The 24458-nt window shown below is 31.7% G+C and overlaps 1 protein-coding gene across 6 annotated transcripts in view; it reads left to right on the top strand.

Annotated features, from left to right (window-relative positions):
• Positions 1–24458, top strand: part of LOC142321696 (oxysterol-binding protein-related protein 9) — a 365914-nt gene that overhangs the window by 328837 nt on the left and 12619 nt on the right. For all 6 annotated transcript variants that reach the window (XM_075359985.1, XM_075359988.1, XM_075359986.1 and 3 more), the window contains 3 exons: positions 11195–11224; positions 18494–18653; positions 23279–23538. In XM_075359985.1, coding sequence (XP_075216100.1) covers positions 11195–11224; positions 18494–18653; positions 23279–23538 — 450 coding nt within the window. The remainder of the gene's footprint in view (positions 1–11194; positions 11225–18493; positions 18654–23278; positions 23539–24458) is intronic.

Here is a 24458-nt window from a genome sequence, read left to right as displayed (position 1 = left end):
GGGATTATTATTATATATGCTACTATATATTAATTCATGTAACTGAAAATTTCATGTTTTATATATATATATTTTTTTTTCTCTTCAGTCATTTGACTGGTTTGATGCAGCTCTCCAAGATTCCCTATCTAGTGCTAGTCGTTTCATTTCAGTATACCCTCTACATCCTACATCCCTAACAATTTGTTTTACATATTCCAAACGTGGCCTGCCTACACAATTTTTTCCTTCTACCTGTCCTTCCAATATCAAAGCGACTATTCCAGGATGCCTTAGTATGTGGCCTATAAGTCTGTCTTCTTTTAACTATATTTTTCCAAATGCTTCTTTCTTCATCTATTTGCCGCAATACCTCTTCATTTGTCACTTTATCCACCCATCTGATTTTTAACATTCTCCTAGCACCACATTTCAAAAGCTTCTAATCTTTTCTTCTCAGATACTCCGAACGTCCAGGTTTCACTTCCATATAAAGCGACACTCCAAACATACACTTTCAAAAATCTTTTCCTGACATTTAAATTAATTTTTGATGTAAACAAATTATATTTCTTACTGAAGGCTCGTTTAGCTTGTGCTATTCGGCATTTTATATCGCTCCTGCTTTGTCCATCTTTAGTAATTCTACTTCCCAAATAACAAAATTCTTCTACCTCCATAATCTTTTCTCCTCCTATTTTCACATTCAGTGGTCCATCTTTGTTATTTCTACTATATTTCATTACTTTTGTTTTGTTCTTGTTTATTTTCATGCGATAGTTCTTACGTAGGACTTCATCTATGCTGTTCATTGTTTCTTCTAAATCCTTTTTACTCTTGGCTAGAATTACTATATCATCAGCAAATCATAGCATCTTTATCTTTTCACCTTGTACTGTTACTCCGAATCTAAATTGTTCTTTAACATCATTAACTGCTAGTTCCATGTAAAGATTAAAAAGTAACGGAGATAGGGAACATCCTTGTCAGACTCCCTTTCTTATTACAGCTTCTTTCTTATGTTCTTCAATTGTTACTGTTGCTGTTTGGTTCCTGTACATGTTAGCAATTGTTCTTCTCTGTATTTGAACCCTAATTTTTTTAAAATGCTGAATATTTTATTCCAGTCTACGTTATCGAATGCCTTTTCTAGGTCTATAAACGCCAAGTATGTTGGTTTGTTTTTCTTTAATCTTCCTTCTACTATTAATCTGAGGCCTAAAATTGCTTCCCTTGTCCCTATACTTTTCCTGAAACCAAATTGGTCTTCTCCTAACACTTCTTCCACTCTCCTCTCAATTCTTCTGTATAGAATTCTAGTTAAGATTTTTTATGCATGACTAGTTAAACTAATTGTTCTGTATTCTTCACATTTATCTGCCCCTGCTTTCTTTGGTATCATGACTATAACACTTTTTTTGAAGTCCGATGGAAATTCCCCTTTTTCATAAATATTACACACCAGTTTGTATAATCTATCAATCGCTTCCTCACCTGCACTGCGCAGTAATTCTACAGGTATTCCGTCTATTCCAGGAGCCTTTCTGCCACTTAAATCTTTTAATGCTCTCTTAAATTCTGATCTCAGTATTGTTTCTCCCATTTCATCCTCCTCAACTTCCTCTTCTTCCTCTATAACACCATTTTCTAATTCATTTCCTCCGTATAACTCTTCAATATATTCCACCCATCTATCGACTTTACCTTTCGTATTATATATTGGTGTACCATCTTTGTTTAACACATCATTAGATTTTAATTTATGTACCCCAAAATTTTCCTTTACTTTCCTGTATGCTTTGTCTATTTTACCAATGTTCATTTCTCTTTCCACTTCTGAACACTTTTCTTTAATCCACTCTTCTTTCGCCAGTTTGCACTTCCTGTTTATAGCATTTCTTAATTGCCGATAGTTCCTTTTACTTTCTTCATCACTAGCATTCTTATATTTTCTACGTTCATCCATCAGCTGCAATATATCGTCTGAAACCCAAGGTTTTCTACTTGTTCTCTTTATTCCGCCTAAGTTTGCTTCTGCTGATTTAAGAATTTCCTTTTTAACATTCTCCCATTCTTCTTCTACATTTTCTACCTTATCTTTTTTACCCAGACCTCTTGCGATGTCCTCCTCAAAAATCTTCTTTACCTCCTCTTCCTCAAGCTTCTCTAAATTCCACCGATTCATCTGACAATTTTTCTTCAGGTTTTTAAACCCCAATCTACATTTCATTATCACCAAATTATGGTCGCTATCGATGTCTGCTCCAGGGTAAGTTTTGCAGTCAACGAGTTGATTTCTAAATCTTTGCTTAACCATGATATAATCTATCTGATACCTTGCAGTATCGCCTGGCTTTTTCCAAGTGTATATTCTTCTATTATGATTTTTAAATTGGGTGTTGGCAATTACTAAATTATACTTCGTGCAAAACTCTATAAGTCGGTCCCCTCTTTCATTCCTTTTGCCCAGCCCGTATTCACCCACTATATTTCCTTCCTTGCCTTTTCCAATGCTTGCATTCCAATCCCCAACTATTATTAAATTTTCATCTCCTTTTACGTGTTTAATTGCTTCATCAATCTCTTCGTATACACACTCTACCTCATCATCATCATGGGCGCTTGTAGGCATATAGACGTTAACAATCGTTGTCGGTTTAGGTTTTGGTTTGGTTTAGGTAACCAAAACCTAAGTATTTGGTTATCACTAAGGAAGAAGGTAATTTCTCGAAGGTGAGTCCTTTCCTCATCGCTCGAGAAATAAGCAGATGTGCTGGAGGCCCTGTTAAAGAAATAAGAAAAACTTTCACGGGACTTCATGTAGAGACTGTTAATGATATACAGTCTCAGAAGATTCTAGGACTGAAGAAAATTGGAGAACTAGCTGTACGTGTTGATCCCCACGGCACGTTCAACACCTCCAGGGGGTGTTGTGGTCTGTCGGGATCTTTTAAATTGTTTGGAGCAAAAGATTGTAGAGGAACTGGCAGCACAAGGAGTAATAGAGTGCCGTCGATTGAACATGAAAAGCAACGGTGAGGTCTTACCCTCAGCTTCTTATGTCCTCACTTTCAACCGGCCTACTTTGCCGGAAAAGATAAGAGCAGGGATTCACTGTTTGGATGTGCGGGCATTTGTCCCACAGCCAATGAGGTGCTTTAAGTGCCAACGCTTTGGCCACACCGCTCTTAGATGCGAAAGACCGCAAATATGCGTGTGCGGTGAAGAGGTGCATGAGGGAGAGCCGTGTAAAGAGCCTCCTACATGTATCAATTGCAAAGGAGCGCATTCTTGTAGATCAAGGAATTGTCCTGTCTACAAAGATGAAGTAGCTGTGCAGGAAGTAAAAACCCCGCAAAAGGTCAGCTACTTCGATGCAAAGAAGATAGTTAACGCCCGTAAGCCTAGAGCAACAACAACCTACGCTCAGGCTGCGGCTGCCGTTCCTGTCCCTGCTCCAGTTGCTGTCGATGAAGGTCAACTCATCAGTAAACTTGCTCCGACCTTGGCTAATATGATCGAAAGAATTATTGACAATAAAATGAAACCTTTCAATAGTGAAGCTCCTATAAAGCCAAAGATATTAGTACAGCCTCCTCCCGAAGATAAAACACCGAAAGCTGCTCCTGTTCTGAAGAAAACGGACGCCAAAGCAGAATGCCAAGTCCGACTCAGTGAGATTCTTGATGACAAGGAGAAAGTGATACCTACAGAAACTATTATGGGGGCTCCCAAGCAAGCCTCCTGTAACTGAAGTGGCCTCTAAGCCTCAGAGGCCACAAAAAATCACACAGGGGGGGGCTAGTGTCCCCCCTCCCACAGGCGGTGACCGGTGCGACCCCCGTGTTGGGGAGCGGCCAGGTTGCCGCCTCTCAATCGGCGCCTGGAACCGGCGCCGATCCATGCCCGTCGTCGTCGGCGGCTTCGGTGGTCTCCGATACGGAGACCGGAAGCTTTACAGGCGACGACCTTCTCCGCGAACACGATGCTGTTCGTAGGATGGAGAAGAAAAGGAAAAAAGGATGGCTGAAAGGAAACCCCAGACAATAATTTAATTAAAAATTAGCGAGTCGATTGTACAATGGAACATCAATGGATGTTTTTCAAACATTCATGAGTTCCAACGCTTGGTACATGACGTAGACCCGATTTGTATATGTCTGCAAGAAACGCATTTGCGCCGAAATGAAAATTTTAAATTAAAAGGATTCGATATATTTCGGCGAGATCAACCGCCAAATGTAAGAGTTAGAGGTGGAGTAGCTATGTTAACATCGACTAGAGCTACCACCGAAGCGGTTGTTCTAAACACAAACCTACAAGCGGTCGCCGTTAGAATGAAGCGTCCGCTCCAGGTCACTGTCTGCAGCATATACTTGCCGTATTTTGATTGGAATAAGGATGACATAGCAAGACTAATTTCCGAGCTTCCCCCACCTGTTTTACTGGTGGGTGACTTTAATGCTCATAATTCTCTTTGGGGATCAGATAGAGTAGATCCCCGTGGAAGAGAACTGGAATTCTTGATGAATTCAGAACTTATTATTTTAAACGACGGATCAGGAACCTTTTTCAATGCCAGAGATGGATCGACGTCCTGCATAGATATTGCACTTCTAAGCGGATCGATAGCACCGAGGTACAGCTTCCATGTCATAGACGATCTGCATGGAAGCTATCATTTCCCGGTGCAAATTGTAACTGATGTTACAAGAACAATATATCCCATCCCTAAAAGATGGTTATTTGAAAAGGCAGACTGGACGAGCTTCACAGCTAGAACGATACTCCCGGAAACAACTGGAATTATCGGAGACGATGTCGACGCCATAACAAATGCAGTAATTGAGTCGGGATCGAGATATATTCCCAAAACATCTGGGAAACTTACGAAAAAACCCGTTCCATGGAGGAACGATGAAATAAGTGAAGCTATAAAAAGAAAGAAAAGGGCGTATAACGCCTTTAAGAAGCGTCCTAGCATAGAAAATCTTGTTGCCTTTAAGAAATACAGGGCGTATGCAAAACGTCTTATGATAGACTCGAAAAAACGATCCTGGCAGCAATACGTGTCATCCATCGACAACTACTACTGCATCAGATGTTTGGAGGAAAGTGAAGGCGATTTGTGGGCGTAATGATTTTGCTCCCATAACTAGCCTTCAAGATGAAGATGAAATAAAAGACATTCCATATGAAATTGCAGAGCTGTTATCCAATCACTTCGAAAAGGCCAGCAGAACGGCCAACTACGAGGAAGGTTTTCGAACCAAAAAAGAAGAACTCGAAGGTCTACTAAATTTTAGAACTGAGTATAATTACTCATATAATGTACCATTTAAAATGGAAGAATTCGCGAAAGCGTTGGAAAAAGCAGGTAACACAGCTGCTGGTCCGGATGAAATCCATTATAATATGATCAGGCAGCTGAATACCACTGCAAAACGCAGATTATTAGAACTTTATAATAAAATATGGCGGGATGGAACGTACCCGCAGCAGTGGAAAAAAGCTCATGTTGTTTCAGTACCAAAGAAAAATAAAAATTTAACAGTCCCCAATAGCTATCGTCCTATTTCTTTGACGTGTGCTATGGGAAAAATACTGGAAAAAATGATTAATAATCGACTCATCTGGGTTTGGGAAAAAGAAAACCAGATATCACCGTATCAAGCAGGTTTTCGGCAATACCATTCTACCACTGATCAAATGATCAGCTTAGAGGACATTATATATAACGAATAAATTAAAAGGAAACATTGTGTCGGAGTCTTCTTTGATCTTCAGAAGGCTTTCGATATGACCTGGCGTCATGGCATAATGCTCCAGATCCATGAATGGGGCATTCGTGGCAATCTGCCTATACTGCTCAGCAACTACATGAATGACCGTACCTTCCAAGTACGGGTCAACAATGAATATTCATGTGAAAGAATCTTGGAAAATGGCATACCGCAGGGTTCGCCGTTGAGCGGTACCTTGTTTACCATTGCCATTAATAAATTGATACTAGCCATTCCAGTAGAAATCAGCAAAAGCGTCTATGTTGATGATCTTGCAATTGTGTATGCCAGCAACAAGACTGCTATGGTGAGGTACAAATTGCAACGAGCGATCAATGCTCTAAATGAAGTTGCAAGGAATAACGGATTCCAATTCTCACCAGAGAAAACGTGCTGTGTACACTTTTGTAGGAAGAGAATTCCTCATCAAAGTCCTGCGTTGACAATTGACGATAATCCAATACAATATAAAGATAGCGTAAGATATTTAGGACTAGTATTGGATAAATCCCTTACATGAGGATTACATATACAGGACTTGATTGATAGATGCAAAAGAGCCCTAAACATTATAAAATGTTTATCGAATTTGAATTGGGGCTCAGAAAAAGAGACATTATTGAGATTGTATAAAGCATTGGTTCAATCTAAACTAGACTATGGATGTATCGTATATTCATCCGCTAGAAAGTCGCACTTAAGAAAGTTAGACGTAGTTCATAATAGCGGAATAAGATATGCAACAGGCGCTTTCCGCACAAGTCCGGCGGCTAGTCTGATGTCTGAAGCCGGAATGATGCCACTACATTATAGAAGAGAGATCTTTTTGTTAAGATATGCAGCAAATGTATGGGCTTTCCCTGCTCATATAAATAATAAATTGTTTACGAATCATTCTATGGCTGCAGTATATGAACATCGTGCTACCTATTCCAGACCAACCGGAATTAGGTACCACGAATTAAGAAGAAAATATGAAATTGCTGTACCAGAGACACTAGCAATTTCTACTAGAGAAATACCGCCATGGCTCTTGCCAGCGGTAAATACAAGTTTGGATCTCTCTCAAGGAGAAATAAAAAAGAAACCAGCAGTGATCATCCAGCAGGAATTTTTAGCAACCGTCAGTAGTTACGAAGAACATATTAGAATTTATACTGACGGTTCTAAAACCGAACATGGTGTGTTGGATGATCGATATATGTAAATGAAGAAGCCCACTTTTGGAGACTGCCAGATGTGGCCAGTGTCTACACGGCAGAACTCACTGCAATTCAGCAAGCTCTTCGCTACACTGAACACTATTGCGAAGAGTGCTAATATGTTCCGATTCATTAAGTGCACTCGTTGCAATTCGGAACAAGAACATTAAGGATGTCCTAATTGCAAACATCCTGTCCATTTTATACGTACTAAAACAACGAGGACAGCGATGCGTATTTGTATGGACTCCAGGGCATGCTGGTATTACAGGTAATGAAATCGCAGACGAAGCTGCCAGAAAGGCAACAGTCTGCGATGACTTGGATGCATTTCCTGTAAGAGTGGCAGATGTTAAAAACCGTCTAACAAACATAGTAAGAAACAAGTGGAACGCTGAATGGAGGAGTTTAAATACAAAATTAAACTCAGTTAAAACTTCTCCTTATAAATGGAAAAGCGACTTTAAGTTGACTCGCCGTGAACAAGTAGCGGTGACCAGACTTAGAATCGGTCACACGCGATTAACAAATTTATATTTGTTAACCGGCGAAGTGAGACCAATGTGCGGTGTTTGTAATAAAACACTGACAATCAAGCATCTAATAGAAGAGTGTACCATATATGAGGACCTCAGAAAGAGGTTCCGTCTTACAAATAATATTAGTGCTGATCTGGATAATGGAAATGAAGAAAATATAGTTGCATTGTTACACGCCAAGTGGACTTCTTAAAAGTCTATAAAATGGAAGTTTAAAGCTGTGGTAAAAGATACTCTAAGCGGTAGTTTTATATACATATAAGGGAGTCTCGAAGCGTGGCACGTATAGTGACGGGAGGTAGCCCTCTTGCCTAGGCCATTTTGGCTCACCTGCATTCAAGAGCAGTGAGTCGGGGTGTGTCTGATGATGGCATGGGGGACCCTCAAGGGTGGATTGAGGACGCGAGGCTATGGGTGTACGCCGTGCATGCCTATGGCCTGATATAAGAAGGATTCAACTGCCACGGCACCCTGGCACGACTGATATACTGCTCAACGGCGGTTCTGGTCGCCCCGAGGGTGCTTAAACAAACTATAAATGAGACTACGTAGAAGAAAGAAAGAAAGATATGGTTATTGATAAGTTTAATTTTAATTTTAATTTCATGGTCTTTTCGAACCTATCTCAAATTTTAATATTGGGGCCCTTTACACCCCGTAAGTGTTTGTGATTGTCCTTGTCTTTTATGTTTTAATGTTTATTGTGAAGTTTGTGTTTTTAAATAAATTGTAAGGGCCCTTTACACCCTTACATATGACGATCCTGATGGAGATAATAATTTCTTTTAAAGAATGTGATGAGGGCTAATGACCTTAGCAGTCGATGCCCGTAAAAATTCAGTTAAAAAAAAAAAAAAAAAAAAAAATAATGAATCCTTACACAGAAATGAAAACTCTAAGAAACAAGTAGAAATTTTTAATTTTTTAACTGTGTATCAAAAGATTGATTTGGATATCTATTTTGTTCTTTTTAATCATTTAAATGTGAATGCAATTATGACAATTCCTCAAAGTAATAATAAATAAACATGTTTTAGTTTTCAGTTATGATGCTATGTAAAATCAGTAATATTTGTATGGAGGTAAATTAGAGGATATTACTTGGCTGATATGTTTTGTATGTAGATCAGGACTTTAAATAATAAAATAAACTTATAAAGACTAAAAAGTTTTAGAAAAGTCCAAAATAATACCTTTATAATTCTATTTAAATTTTAAATAACATTTAACAACTAACAACCCTTTAATTTAGCATCAACTTCAAAGAGGTGACATTTAAAACTGTATATTTTCTTTCATTTCTTAGAGTATAGCGTTTTTTATTTTGATCTAAAATATGGTTAGTCTGTAAAAATGCTGCCTGTATATAAAAAAAAACTCACAAGAGATGAGGCTTTTTTGAAATGTGTAAATTATTAAGTATATTTGTATTTAAATATGATGATGATAAAATAAGTTTTTTCTTCCATAATATCGAGTTGTTGCTTTTCACAATCTTTTAAATTTAATGTAAATTGCTTGAATATGTTACTGAGAATGGTAGGGATTACTGTACATAAAAACATACGTGAATCGTCAATTATAAATAACTTTTAAAATAAAATAAATTTATTAATTATAAATTTTAAAATAGTTATATGTCAAATTACATCTGATCCAGTATGCAAGAGTGTTGGTGTACGTGAAGAAGCTGTAAGGAAAGAGTTGGGGGGGGTTGATGTTACTTTTATAGCTCTTGTCACAGTTGATGATTACTCTGTAGATATGGTGATATTATCATCATAATGACTGATTTTCTGTTGCTTTCAATTTGATTACTTGTATTTATGATTAGTACCCCTGCTGACACAGACAAATCCATGGATTTACTGTAAAAAGAATTAATATTTGTATGCTTTATTGGACAAATTACATGTTTGACCATACCTCATTTTTTAATTATATAGACTATGAACAGTTTTGACAACAAAATAAAACTTCAAATTATTTAAGATCAAAGTAAATATAATTTAATAATATTTTAAATTTGTCTACTTTTTTGGAGTATTAAGTACATTTTTATATTATTTCACTATACTTTTTAATTGATTACGTACTTAGATTTTTCATTTTGCTGAATCTTTTATTTCATATTTCTTAATTTCTTTTATCACATTTATTTTTTAGTGCTCAGATCATTGAAATATGCATGTTTTTATTTATATTATTTGCTTTATCTAATACTTCAATTTCATTATTATTGATTTGGATCTTCAGGGATAGTTTCAATAACATTATTAGGGAATATTTTTTTTACAATTATCTTTTTCTTTGAACAGGTGGTACACGCATTCAGAATTTTAGAAAAATGTTTTAGATAAAGCACAGCTAATTATATGGAATTTATTTTATTCTTTGATAGAAGGAAAAAAGTGTTCTGTTTTTCAGTATTAATTGCTTATTCATTAAATAAAAGTAGACAAGAAAAAAAAACCTTATTAAAAATGGAATAAGATTATAAAAATAGGTTCTAGTTTAAAAAAAAAAACAGTTAAGGTTCTTTTTGGATTTACTTATACTCATGAAAATTATTTATGGATGTTTACATATTTGAAGAAAACTTATAGAACAGTTGCTTTTTTTAGAGGGTATATCCTTTGAATATGTATATATATATATATATATATATATATATATATATATATATATGAAGGTTCAAATAAGATTATTAAGAAATATTGCTAAGAAATCATAGTAAAAGAAAGTTGTAATGTAAGATCCACTTATTTATAAGTATTATTAGAAGTATAAGCTCATTTAGAGTTAGTAATGGTTATACACGAGGATGGTTCGTATATAAACTAGACTTGTTTCTATAAATTTTGTCTGTAACATAACAAAAATCTATTAACTTTTAAATCTTAATCTAAGTTCTTTTTGATAGTACACCACTACTGTGGTGAACAGTTCACCATTATTCTGGAGTCTGTTTTAATTCTAATTTCAAAGAAGGGTTTTAGTAACTTATTAAAGGAACTATCTGTAGCTTCAGTTTACTGTTTTGCATCTTAAAAATTGTTTTTTTCTTTGTATTGCCCATTTCAATTCAGGAGTAAAATGATGGGTACAAGTCTCATTAAATTAAGTTAATAAATTGAGCTCCCTGTAAAAAATTAAAAGGAGAGTTGAGTCATGGTTGCAAACTATTTTTCCATGCTCTGAAGTAGTGAGGTGATGAGGTACCAATCTTTTACACAATCTTATAATTTCATGTACAGAATTCTTTAATTCTCACATTAATTCCTTCTGTGACAATTGTGTGATGATTGTTATTTACCGGATATGAAAATTTCATCAGTTTTTGGTATGTTGTCATGAACAAATGCTCTTGGTTTCTGAGTATAAGGTTTTGTCGGCTTGTGTAGTCTGTGTGATTGACATGCTTAAAGATATCAAAAATAGAATCAGAGGCTATAAAAGTTTTGTAGTGAACTGAACTCTTAATTGAACCGTCTGCATAGTTTCTTTTCTGATTGTTGTTCCTTTGAGTTTTTATAATGTTGAGATTAAGCTACTAATTACTTTATGAGTGTGTTAAATGTTTTTAGTTACGTCTTATAAAGTTCTCTTTTTTAAAAGTTCTATTTTACTTTTTTTGACATATATCTATGATAACTTTTACTGAAAACTGATTTTTTTTATTTGTTTTCAGCACTCTATGAAGATCCTTCGGAGTCTGACAGTAAGTACTGTTGAAACATTATAATTTTAATTTATGCTTAGTTTAATGTCATTTAACTGTATTATGTGCAGTTATTTAGTTCTGAGCTAAACTACTGCATCCTGATATAGGTGCTTATATTTGTATGTGGGTTGGTTATTTCATCTCTCCACCCTCCAATTCTTCTAGATAGTTGTACTCAATGAAGCAGTTAGTTGTTTGTTAATAGTGTTGAAGAATTTAGTGGGATGGTGGCTGTTCCTATGAACTTGACATGAACCTTCTTTTTTTGAAGACGCTTGTTGGGTATCTCAGGCTTTGTAAATGCCAGGCTTTCTGTAATTGCAGAAAAAAAAGTTTTTGTTTTATTAAGGTAGTGACATTATACCATATCAGCACATCTTATTCACAGTTATATTTGAATTTTTCTCAGTTAAATATATCAACATCAATAAAGATTGGTAATCTCTTTATGAAGTTGTAAAATTTATTTCTGTCAAAAATTTCTTTTTTTTTAATTAATGGAGTCAGCTTTTGTAAGATTGTTTGATTTTTGTTATTATAATTATAATATTGTGTTATTCCTGATATTAAATAATGATGTTTTTAAAATATTATCTATTATATTGGATTTGTATTTTATAATAGCAAAAACCATAACATAATGAAAATTTTTTATTGAAATAAATGTGTGACAATAATAAATACATTTTCTCTTTTTAAAATTATGTGTTATGTTTGTATAGAATGAGATTTTTGCAGTATCTATAAAAATAATCTGTAGAAATGAAAAATATACAGTGAAATCTTGCTTAACAAGCACCTCTCATAACGAGTATTTTGCATGACAAGCAAAGTAGGTTGTAAAAAAAATGGCTCCCTTAATGAGTGACATTTTCCATAACAAGTGACGTGGGAAGGAAGTCGTTCCCTCCTCTTTATGTCACTCGCTTGTGCGCGTTCATTGCAGAACTTTCATCGCCAGTGCTACATAAATCTGTACTTAGGATTTGTTATGCAAGCTTGTTGTTAGTGCTGTTTGTGATTGCATATTTTCTAAATTTGCGTTTAGATATTGTTTGTGATTTTTTTTGTGTAAAGATGTATAAACCACAGGATCAAAACAATAACTGTAGAAATGAAATGTGAGATCATTGAAAAGTGAGAACAAGGTCTGAATGTGGCTGATTTATCACCCACATACAATCGGTCTATGTCAACGATTTGCACTATCCTCAAGACCAAGGACACGGTTAAGGAGATATATACTTCAAAGGGAGTGACAAGAATATTTATGCAATGATTACATATTCTTAACAATGTGGAAAGGTTGCTTCTCATATGGATGGAAAAGAAGTATTTAAGGGTATTCGTGGATGGTTTGAGAAGTTTAAGAGGAGAACCAGCATCCACAGTGTTCTGAAGCATAGTAAAGCAGCAAGCTCTGACACAAAGGCAGCTGAAATATTCATTGGTGACTTCAAGAGGCTTGTAGATTCTGAGCGTTACCTGCCGCAACAGGTTTTTAATTGTGATGAGATGGGGCTCTTCTGGAAAAAGATCCTGAAGCGAATTTCTGTAACAGCTGAAGAAAATGCATTGCCTGGCCACAAGCCAATGAAAGACTGGCTCACACTGCTATTTTGTGCCAATTTAAAAATTAAACTGCTGCTTGTTTACTATTCAGAAACTCCACGAGCCTTCAAGAAGTGTAATGTTTAGAAGAACAAGCTAAATATAATGTGGAAATCCAACAACAAGGCTTGAACGACAAGTGACATTTTTCCTGATTGGATCAATGAAGTGTTTGGTCCTTCTGTGAAAAAATATTTGCTCGAGGTGAATCTGCCAGGACAACATATATATCCTTCATATATATATAACCTGCTGAAGTTCAGCAGGTTAAGTCCATCCCCGATAGGCTGAAGTTCAGAAACTCTAAAAATATTCTTGGGGCGTTGTTTTGAGGTGACTGTTTTGAAGGGACCAATCTCACTCTTGGAGAGTTTTGGAAGGATCACTTTTACATTGTTACCTGCCTCAAGATGTGACTGCTCAAGGCATGGGAAGGGGTCACCCAAGACAATCCTCACTTCTGCTTGGAAGAAGCTTTGGCCAGAGAGCATTGTTGAATGTGACATTGAGGGGTTTGAAACAGTACCTGTGGAGCCTGTAGTCAAGGAGATTGAGTCTTTAACCAATATCATGGGACTGGAGGCGGATAACAATGATATTGATGAGCTTGTGGAAGAGCACAATCAAGAAATGCTGAAAGCATGGGAAAATGTTGCATCATATGTTGAAAAGTATAATCCTGATAAGATGGTGGCTATGCGCACTATAAATTTATTCAGTGATAATGCGGTGTCACATTTTCACCAAATTTTGAAGCGTGGAGAAAAGAGTTACTAGATAGCTTTCTAGTAAAAAAGAATTAGATATGTGTCACAAATTTGTAAATAATAAACTACATATGGATGATTTTGCTCCTTAACAATTTATGTATAAGTAATTTTCTTTAAATAAATGTTACAAACAAAAAATTTTGAATATTTTTTGACGTGGAATCGTATCTTATTTTAATTTATATGGGAAAAATTGTTTCGCTTAACGAGTGTTTCTCATTACGAGTAAGATTATAGAACGAATTGTGCTCGTTATGCGAGATTCCACTGTACTTAATACGAATACCCAGCTGTTACTTTGATGATCAAGTTAGTAGTGAACAACTTATTCATATTTTTATTTAACATTTTTTGTTTTATTTTTTCATTATATACTCACAATAAAAAATAATTATTGTGATTTACGTGATTTATATAACGATAACTGCAAATAGTTGAACAATACATTAAATTTGCCTTTTAAATAACTGAATAATAAACAGAAAATCTAATCTGAAAAATAGTTGAATTCAGTCTGGTAGTAACTGTGTTATTCATGCAGACTACTTTAGGGTTAAACATATGAATGATCAGAAAGTGTATAATTTAAAACCCAGTTTGCAGTTCTGATGAATTATTGATTAATTATATGGTGGTGTAGCTGTTTACTTATTTTTATATTTTTTATAACCCTGTATATTTACATAAAGAATCAATAAAATACCAAACAGTTACTCTAACAGTTACTCCAAACAGTTTATTGTATTTAAATTTAACGATTAAGAAATTTAACTTTCTTTGTTGAAAAGGATTTACTTCTCAAATGTGTAATATAGGTTTAAAGACATTTACAAAGTTAAGTTAAAACAAGGTGATGAATTGGCATGTCAATTTGTAGGAGGTTTTAATATATGACAATGATATATTTATATTTAGATTTTTATATTAGCTGATATGGATTGTTAGTGTTTGAAAGAGCTTTTAAAAAAATTAAGGTAAGATCAACTTAAGTAATTTGTGTGTATGATATAGAATTCATCAGATATATTTATCATGTGAGTGCATTCTTGGGAGTGATTTGATGAAAAAATTGATATAAGTGCCTGTCCAGAAGTGCTTTGTTTTCTAGTTATTGCTAGAAAAGTCTTTTCTTGTTTTCCGCTTTGAAGATAACGTAATGCTATACTAAAATTCGTGGGATATAAATTATGGGCTAAACTGAATTGTTTTTGTATGATATTTGACCTGAAAAACAATTGATTCCAGAACTATATTTCAAGTATTTTCCAAGAAAATTGTTGAAAACTAAAAAGTTTGGAGTCATACACGTTTGTAGATTTGACATGAATAAACTTAAATTTACTAATAAAATAAACAAATTTTGCAGCAAAATTTAATTCTGAGAAAACTGGTTTAAATTAAGTATTATTTACATTAATTATTAACAGTTATGTAAAAACACAAGTATAGTTGTCTAAGTTAAAAGAAGCGAGTGAGTGTTTCATTCAATGATAAGTTCTTTGTAGAAAGTATTTTTGTTTTTATTAATAAAATTGTCCTTCATTTTTATTTTGTGGTCATTTTAAATTTCATCAAAGTTAAATTATCTATTAATTTGGCTATAAGCTGTTAAAAAAGTTAATTTACAAAAATGTTAAATAAAATTAGAATTTTGCAATTCCAGTTTTTTGAACTTATCAACAATTTTTTTGAAACTACTGGATACAGTTGCAGGACCGTTTTTTTAAGATTATTATAAAACCACTCATTTTATGCCCGATACTTTTTTCAAAGCATTCTTTTACCTTAGAAGTGTTGTTTAATATAGTGAAATAATTCATTACCTGTGACTTGAAAAACATTTCATTTCTGGATTCATGTTTATGTGAGTCTTTTGCTTCAAATCACTTAGAGGAATATACTTGAGAGATCTCTAGTTTACATTGGGGATAGAACTTGACGAATCATTCTCTGTGTAGTGTCTTATAGTACTGATAATTTATTTAAAATATACAAAATGTGTTATTCTTAATTATAAATCCCTGCTTTGTTTGATTACATGTGGTACATTCTGCACAGAGGTGGAATAAGGAAAATACAGTATAAAGATATTAAATGACATTTTGTTACCTTATCTAATTAACTTTTCTGAAAAAAAAACAAATTGTTATGTAAAAATTAGCTGATAAATGATAGAAATTGCTAAAATTAAAATATACATACTGAACATAGAAATAAATGATTCCACTTTCTAGAGGTCAGCATAAAAAAGGATAAAATAAATTAACATGGATATATGCGGAGCGAGTCAAAAGTATGGAAACTCTTCTACAACTTAAACTGTTCCAAATAGAATACTGTAACTTTCTGGTTAAGGTATCAGTCAACTACTTTACCTTTTGACAAGAAATAGAATTTCAATCCCCTTCTTGTAGGTGGCCCAGGGGGTTGTAACTCAAATAGTTTAAATGGTAACAATCCTTTGTGTGATACATCATTTTAAAGGTCACAGACAAGAGGAATGATATAAATAAAAAGTTGGTAGGATGTCTGTATCCAAAATGGTGGCAGGTTAAAGTTTGGATTTTGAAAAAAAATTACATTGATAATTTAAGGAACTGGTAACATTTGCTTTATTAAATTTCATTTTAATAAATGTTTAAAATGTCCGCCTTCTGTTGTTTGATAGTGTGCCAGTCTGTTGTAAAAATATAATACTGTATTATTCAATTATTCCCTAGTGATATTTTGTGCAGATTCTCAAATTTGATTTTCTAAATCATCAATATCTTGGGGCTTATTATGATAAACAATACAAGTGGTCCCATAGAAAGTAATCTGATTGTGACAAGTTGGTGATCTCACTGGCCATTCTCTTTGATCCCTTTGGCCAATCCATCTTCCAGGAAAAAATGCATTTAAAATTTCATGTACTTGAAGACTGAAATGAGGCATGCATCGTCTTGTTGAAAGCAAATGAAGTAGGGGTCAACAACGTTTTGAATGTTTGAAATGATATTGTCGAGAAGTAAAGCCTCATTCATATTTTATGTGTTTAAATTTCCATACCTATGGTGCCTCTCAATATCAGTCCATTATGGATTAATATCAGTCAAGTATTGACAATTATGGCAATATATATTGCCATTTAAAAAAAAAAAGTGGCTTCCACTAAAAACAATGTTGTTTAATAAATTAGGATCTGCATAATATTGTTCATCATAATTTTGCAAAACTACTTTGGTTGTAATCATCTTCACTAAGTTCTTGCACCAGAGGAATTTTGAAGGGTTTGAAATTTTCACTCTTTAATGTTTGAATCGCTGAACTTTGGCTAATGTTATGTTCTCGTGCTACTGTTTAAAGTTGAGGACTGAGGATTTCAATAAATTCATGCATAATCTCTAACGATTTATTATTATTTGTTACAGATTTAGGCCGCCTTGATTTCCTCTCTTATTAATGTTGTTCCCTGTTTCTTCAAATCATTTGATGGTTTTTGACACTGCACCTTCTTGAAATAGGATTATGATTATTAAATATTACATTAAACAATTCACAAACTTTATTATATGATCTAACTCTATCACCAAAGCTCCTCATCATTAAAAGTGTGACCCTCTCCTGTCCACTAAGTGACATGTTGACAAAAATATTAGCAAGTAGTATAAAAAAAATTCACTAAACAACAATTACAAAAAGGATAAAAATAATGTAAGTAACAAAAATGGCTTACAAATGTGCTAAGGGTAGATATAATCAAGTAGCCAACCGATCACAATAAATTCTCAGGAAAGTGTAGTAATGAAACACTCTAAATGGAATATTACTCAACAGTGAAGCAAGCTTCATTTTTACAACAGTAAGAGACCATGAATGATCAGCTGATCAGCATGATTAGGTGACAATTTTTATTTATTTACTCATTAAATTGGAATAAAAACAATTTTTTGTTATAAAATTTTATTTTTTAAAGTTTAAATTTAACTTTTAATAAATTTTAATTAAATTTGATAAAATTTTAATTAAGTTTAATTGATTTTTTAAATTTTATTATTAGAACTTAATTAAATTTAGTAATTTTCAAAATCCAAAATTTATCCTGCTTCCATTTTCAGTACAGACATTATACCAACTTTTTATTTATACCATTTTTATTGTCTTAAAGAGATCATTAAAATTATATATCACAGAAATGATGTTACCATTTAAAATGTTTTAAAATCTCTAAAATTTTGAAAAAATTCTACATAGGAATGTAAAACAAGACTTTTGAGAACTTTTATAAGTATAAATAAAGTCTAATTTCGCTGAGAAAATAGAGAAAATAATCACTTAGAGAAAATAGACATTTTCAAGAAATGAGTGAGTAAAATAATACTTTGCTCTTGCTAAATGCATATAATAAAAAACAGTGATGAAGGTATTATTAATAAACAAGTAAAATTTGAACATGATTGGATTAAGTAAGAAAGGAATATGATGATTGTAAATGATTTATTAACTTTCTTTAAAAAAATGTATTTAACAAAAACAGCAGTTTCTGCTACAGATTGTAAGCAGTAGAATCATTAACTGAGAAAAAGAAAGTACAATCCAATAATTGGAAAAATTAATTTTATAAAAACTAATGATACATATCATAAGAGTTTATAATATAATGGTGACTGTAGTAAAGTAATGAATATTTTTAATTATTACGTTGTACATTTATTACAACTAAATGTTCTTTGTGGGATGCCTCTCGTACATTAATATAGAAAACATTTTATATTTCTACTAATTTCATGTATTGTTAGTAATGTAGAATTTATTTGTAATTTTTTATTAGATTGTTTAATATTTTAATTTCTTATGTATGAAAATATGTATATATATTATTTATGTATTCTATTTTGTATTGCAGTTTCTATGGAGAGTCAGGGCTCCGTGGTGACCCATCTTATATCACAGGTCAAAATTGGAATGGACTTGACCAAAGTTGCTCTTCCAACATTTATTTTAGAACGTCGTTCATTATTAGAGATGTATGCTGATTATTTTGCCCATCCAGATCTGTTTCTAAGGTGAGAAAAAATTTTCATTTTTTAGCTGTAAAAATGAGGAATCTTTTATAAACTTGTAATTATACAAAATATGGAAATTATTTTTAAATAAAATAAAAAAAGTAGCTTCAAGCAAGTAAAGATATAAGAGGTATGCTAAAATATGTGAATATTATGACAATATATTCATGTTGTAGCATTTCATTTACACTTTTTTTGTACTTTATAATGTTTTTAAATTTAAAAAAAGTTATTTTTTTATGGGGATTTGTAGCAAAGCTATATTTATTTATATTTGTGCAAAAATTTAGTAATCCTCTGGACCGTAATTGTATATTACTCAACAGTAATATAGTTTTACTAAGGTTCATAATTGTGCATTACTCAATAATAATCATTATTATACAGTTGAGAAATTTAGCTTTAAAATATAATTATTAAAAAATAATTTTGAAAAAATATTAAGAGTTTCATATATTAAAATCTCATCAAAATTATATAAACCATTTTTGAGAGAATCAGCTTTGGAATTTTGTATAATATTAATTAGTATGCTTATCATGGCCAAAGTTTTGTGGCAAAATGTTTAAATTTAGCCTTAGCTGATTGTTATTGACTTTAGTTTGTTTGTACATCAAGATGATATTAATACATATTTTTTTAGCAAGTACTTGTTTCTGTTTTATTCAGTCTGTGTTAATTCTTTTATTACTAGTTAATATATCATACTTCAGAAGATGTTAACTGAAATAATAATTTTTGTTATTTATTTTTATCAGGAAGCAGAATGTGTTAATTTTCTATGGCAAAATAAAGCTAAAAATAAATAAATAAAACTGATGTCAAAAGTGCAGTAAAAAATAGAAGTAATAAGATGTATAAATTTTGAAGTTTGTATAGATTAAAAACAAATTGCCAATTAAACAATTAAAGAAATTGTCTTCAAAAAGTCAAAATGTTAAGAGTTGTAAAAGAATCACTTTTTAATGCAGTTTATTGTTAGTTTTTTTTTAAAGTTTTGAAACTAAAAATTTAAGATAAAATAAATTTAAGATAAATGTGGGTAAGTCTACAAAAAACACTACTCAAAGGAACAAAAGCTGTTGTGAGCAAGAAACACGAAAGATGTGAAACTTGTCTTGATTGGACACAAGAAGTTATATTAACTGCTACAAATGTAAATATATATATATTAAAATATAAATATTAATATTTATCACCAAGTCTTTCCTGTTAATTATTCCATGAATTTTTGCATAAAAATATTTGTACATTATATTGGTGTCATTACATTATTACTAATCCAATAATATATTTATATATTGTAACAAGACCATTATAACGGACCTGAATAATGGATTCCTGCCAATTAAGAAGAAAGTATGAGAAAATAATGAAAGGGATCAAGGGATCCTTTTTAATAGGTTAACAATTCCGTTTAACAATCATTCTTTGTAATACCATCAATTGCACACCTCTAACAGCTGTTGTTTGACGAGTAGGAATTTATGGGAAAATGTGAAAGCGCGGATGATAATTCTTACGCTTCAACAGTTAAGGAATGTGGCCAGTTCTGCAGGTCAAGGTATATAAAGACTGCTTGGATAAGGAATAAAGTCAGTATTAAGCAAGTATAAGTGTAGTGCTTCAGGTTTGTGTTTGACGCAATTGAAGTGATGCCACAAGCATTTCAGTGTGGACAGTGGGTGAATGCAGGAAGTTGTTTGGTGAGTTATTGGTAGACAGTGAAAGGGATAAAATATTAAACTCATTCATAAATTGTTAGGGTAGTTCTGTTTTAAACAGGAAAGATATTTGCAGTGAATAAACTTTAGACTTGTCTTATTTGGTAGTTAATACAATAATAGTTGTTAAAGGTGTTAATATTAGCAGTCATTATTATGTCTTTAGTCTATTGAACAGAATCTTGGATTTTATGACATAACTACCTGTAAATAAATCCTCTTCTTATTTGAAATTCTAGTTTGTATGTAATTTATTGATTATTATTGATGTTTATTATTTTTTTTATTATTATTTTGATTGTTATTGCTGATTTGTCTTATTGTCTGTGTTCTTAAATTAATAAATTGTACATATATAAAAATTTCTATTTCTTAGTCTCTCAATATCCTGATTGAGCCCCAAACACACGACTATATAAATATATTTTCAACAATTTTTCAATTTGCTTGCAATGGAACAAACTAGCAATGAGACCACCAGAGGAATTTCCTGCACTAAATAAAGAATTATCAAAATTTGTGCTTTTGATAAAGAGTAGGGCTTAAATATAAAAATGTGTTGATATTTTTCATGATTATACATGATTTTTAAAAATGTTATTTATCACCTTTGTTTAATTTTTCAGTTCTTTTTCTTTTCTAACTGAACAAAGAGCGGTTTAGTGTCATCTGACTGTTGGAATTTCACAAGTTTTTTGCAAATTGTTCATATGAACTTGCAAATTAATGTTGCTGCAATATTTTTTGATGAAGGCAGAAAAATGCATAAGGAATGAGTAAAAAAATTGCAGAACTTATCAGAGCTGATAAGAAATTCAGTGTTTAGAAAACTAAAAATATTTCATAAGTCCATAAAATTTTAATTTATTAATTGTATTCTATCCCCAGATGGTTTTTTTTATAAAATCTGTTTCTATAGATTTTCTGTTTTTATTAAAAAAGCTATTTTTTTTTTTTATTAAGAAAAGTTTATCTTTATTACATTCAGCTAAATGATTCATAAACCATGAATTTTATTTATTCAAGTTTGCATTTGATTTTTTACTTAATATTCATGAATTTAGCAGGAAAATGTTGAATGTGTTAAATAGTTTAATATTCTTTAAAATGTGGGTTTATATTATGTATATTTCTTCTTTTTTTCAACTTTTTTTGTGGTACATTGTTTGGCAGGTACTTGGGCAGATCTTTGTTTGGCTAGCTTTCTTTGTTAGAAACTTAAAATTATACATATTGATAAATGAAAAAAGTTATGTATTCCAGCTTTGATATGAATGTAATGAGTTTAAAAAACTTATTAGCTAGCTAGGAAAGCAATTTCTCATCATAGTTTTTGAGGAGTTTAGGAACAGTTAAAAGTGAATAAAGCTTTTATTCTTTCACTCTACTTGTATTTTGATGCCATTGGATTTTATTTGTATTCTTATTTTTGCTCATTATCATTAATGATAGCTAATCTTTTTTTTCTGTAAAAGAAAAAAAAATTTCAAATTGTGCAAATTCTGTTAGTGATTTGTCCGTTAGAATATGTACTCGGTTTTTTTTTTTTTTTTTTTTTTTTTTTATAAAAAGGATCATAAAATGATCCTATGAGAATTTCCAGCTTCAGGGACAAAGTTAGCGCATTATTAAAAAAAATGAGGTATATTGCAAGAAAAAATTAACAAATTTTCTTTTAAGTTAGAACTTATAGTCATTTTTTTCATAAAACGAAGTTATCAAACTTAAAATGAATCAATTTCATTAAAGGTTTAAATGTAGGTTTATAGTTTACTATTTATTACTCTGTATAATTGTTTCAACACAAAATTATTTGCAAATTATCTTTTCTATTATTTGTTAAGGTTTCATTTGCTTTTAGTATATTAGTCATCTTTTTAAGTTTGTTTTCTTTAGTGTTCTGTTATCTGAGAAGGGGCCCATACACTCCTCTTATACTGTTGAATTTTATTTGTTTTATTTAAAATTTATATTTTTTTGTTTTGCTTTAAATTTATTTCTCTTGTTATTATTCAGGATTTTAGTTGTAAGTTTTTTGTGGTATTTTGGTTTTGTTATTAGTTGTAAGTTTCGTTTTTTGTTTTTGAATATTGCAATTTTTTCATTTGTTTCAGTTTTTTAATGTGTTTTAGTTTTTTTGTTGTTTTAATGTTATTTTAGTTGTTTGTTATTATTAGTTTTTATTATTCGTTATTCCTTTTTTTTTTCTCTTATTTATTTGGCTCTGGGCGCTGATAATGCACAAGTGTTTTGCCCTAAAAAAAAAAACTTTTTTGTACTTACTAATTTTTTAATTTAACAGTTCTTATAATCCGAAACTATATTAAAAAAAGTAGTTTTAGTCCAAGGTTGTAATGAATTGATCATCCATTAACAAAGGTTTACTAATAATTAATATTGTTACTAATAATTTTGTATTGTATTGATAATGCTACTTATTTATATTTGTTAGCAGTGAATTTCATTCATGCAAAAAAACTTAAAATGTCAAATAAGAGTTAGAGGAAATAACAGCAAGATTTTTATACAAATTGCATTCTATGAGATGAGGGAACAAAGTTTAACAGTTGAAATCAATTAAAGAACATTTCTCATAAATTGATTATTTTTATACTTGACAATGATTTTTTGGAAGCTATTGCAAGGAAATTAAAATTTCCTTGATTTTAGTGATTTGTGAGACTAAAGAAGTTGTTGCTGTTTTAGATAACCTGAGTTTATGACCTGAGTTTACAATAATTTCATTTAAATTTTAATAATTTGAACCTTTGTAAAAGGGAACAAAGATGATAAAATCATAGAAAATAAAATTAATTGTTTAGTGGAAAATCTATGAATTTTCTATAATCTTGAAATGTTCCTTTTTATAGTTAACTTATTAATATCATTCTTATCTTACAGGATAGCTGATTTAAAAGATGAAAGAGAACGAATGGTGCAAGTGGTTAGATGGTACCTTGCATCATATCATGCCGGTCGTAAAAGTTCTGTTGCCAAAAAACCATACAATCCCGTCCTAGGTGAAATCTTCCAGTGCTATTGGAATGTTCCAGAAGATGAATCGCATACACCTCAGCCTCTTGTTTCAGATGGTCCAGTGCCATGGTGTCATCGAGATCAATTAACTTTTATCGCTGAACAAGTTTCACATCATCCTCCAAGTTAGTATTTTAATCATGGTTTGATTCTACAAAGTAGTGTCAGTTAGGTTTTTTTTTGGGGGGAATCTATGCAAATATTGTGAATCCAGATATATTTTAACTTTATAATTTAAAAGTAATTAATTGTAGGGTCAAATGTTTTATATTCTAGAGATAGTCAGAAAGTATGGTTCCTTTTTTAATTACTGGTAACATATTACATGTAAAAAGGTTTGTAACATAGCAAGATTATTGTTACATAATTTAGGCTGTGACTGCTTAATAGTAGATTATACAACTAATCATGCTCTTTCTCCTGCAATAGGCTACCCTCACATATTTGCAAACTTACAAATAACCATTTTGCATCCAATCAGTTTGGAGAATTCTTTGTAAGAGACTTATTGATTAAACCCTCAAGCTTCGTTTTGCATATAGTCTAACGGATGCATTGAACATGTTTTAAAAGTTTACCTTCATTTTAATATAATTAATTTAAAATTTGTTTTATAATGTGTCTGTAGTAAATATTTTTAATGTTTCATGGTGTATGAGTAACCTTTAATGTGTGCTTTTTTAAGTTTTCATGAATTAACATTTCAATGGGTTACTCATACAATGTGTAGTACTCACACTCTGTATCTATGTCCAAAATATACATATACATATATATGTATAAGAAATATAATATATATCAATGCAGTTATGGTTGTCTATTTAATGTTCATTCAGTGAATTTATGTCTAAAACCATCCTCAAATTTCAGTAAACACCATGGTAAAAGAGTCATTCAAATTGCCATAGTTGTTAAGTGAGTTTTAAACAGACATTTTAGAAACATATATTCAAGTATATGTTCTCAAACATTCTATAATTCTATAATATAGAAATATTCTATAATTAAGCTGCTTTGTATTTCAATTCGCAATTATCCTGTATTT

This window comes from Lycorma delicatula, chromosome 3 (assembly GCF_047948215.1).
Source record: "Lycorma delicatula isolate Av1 chromosome 3, ASM4794821v1, whole genome shotgun sequence".
NCBI lineage: Eukaryota > Metazoa > Arthropoda > Insecta > Hemiptera > Fulgoridae > Lycorma > Lycorma delicatula.
The sequence above is the reverse complement of the archived record's forward strand: the minus strand, read 5'-3'. Positions and strand labels throughout refer to the sequence as shown.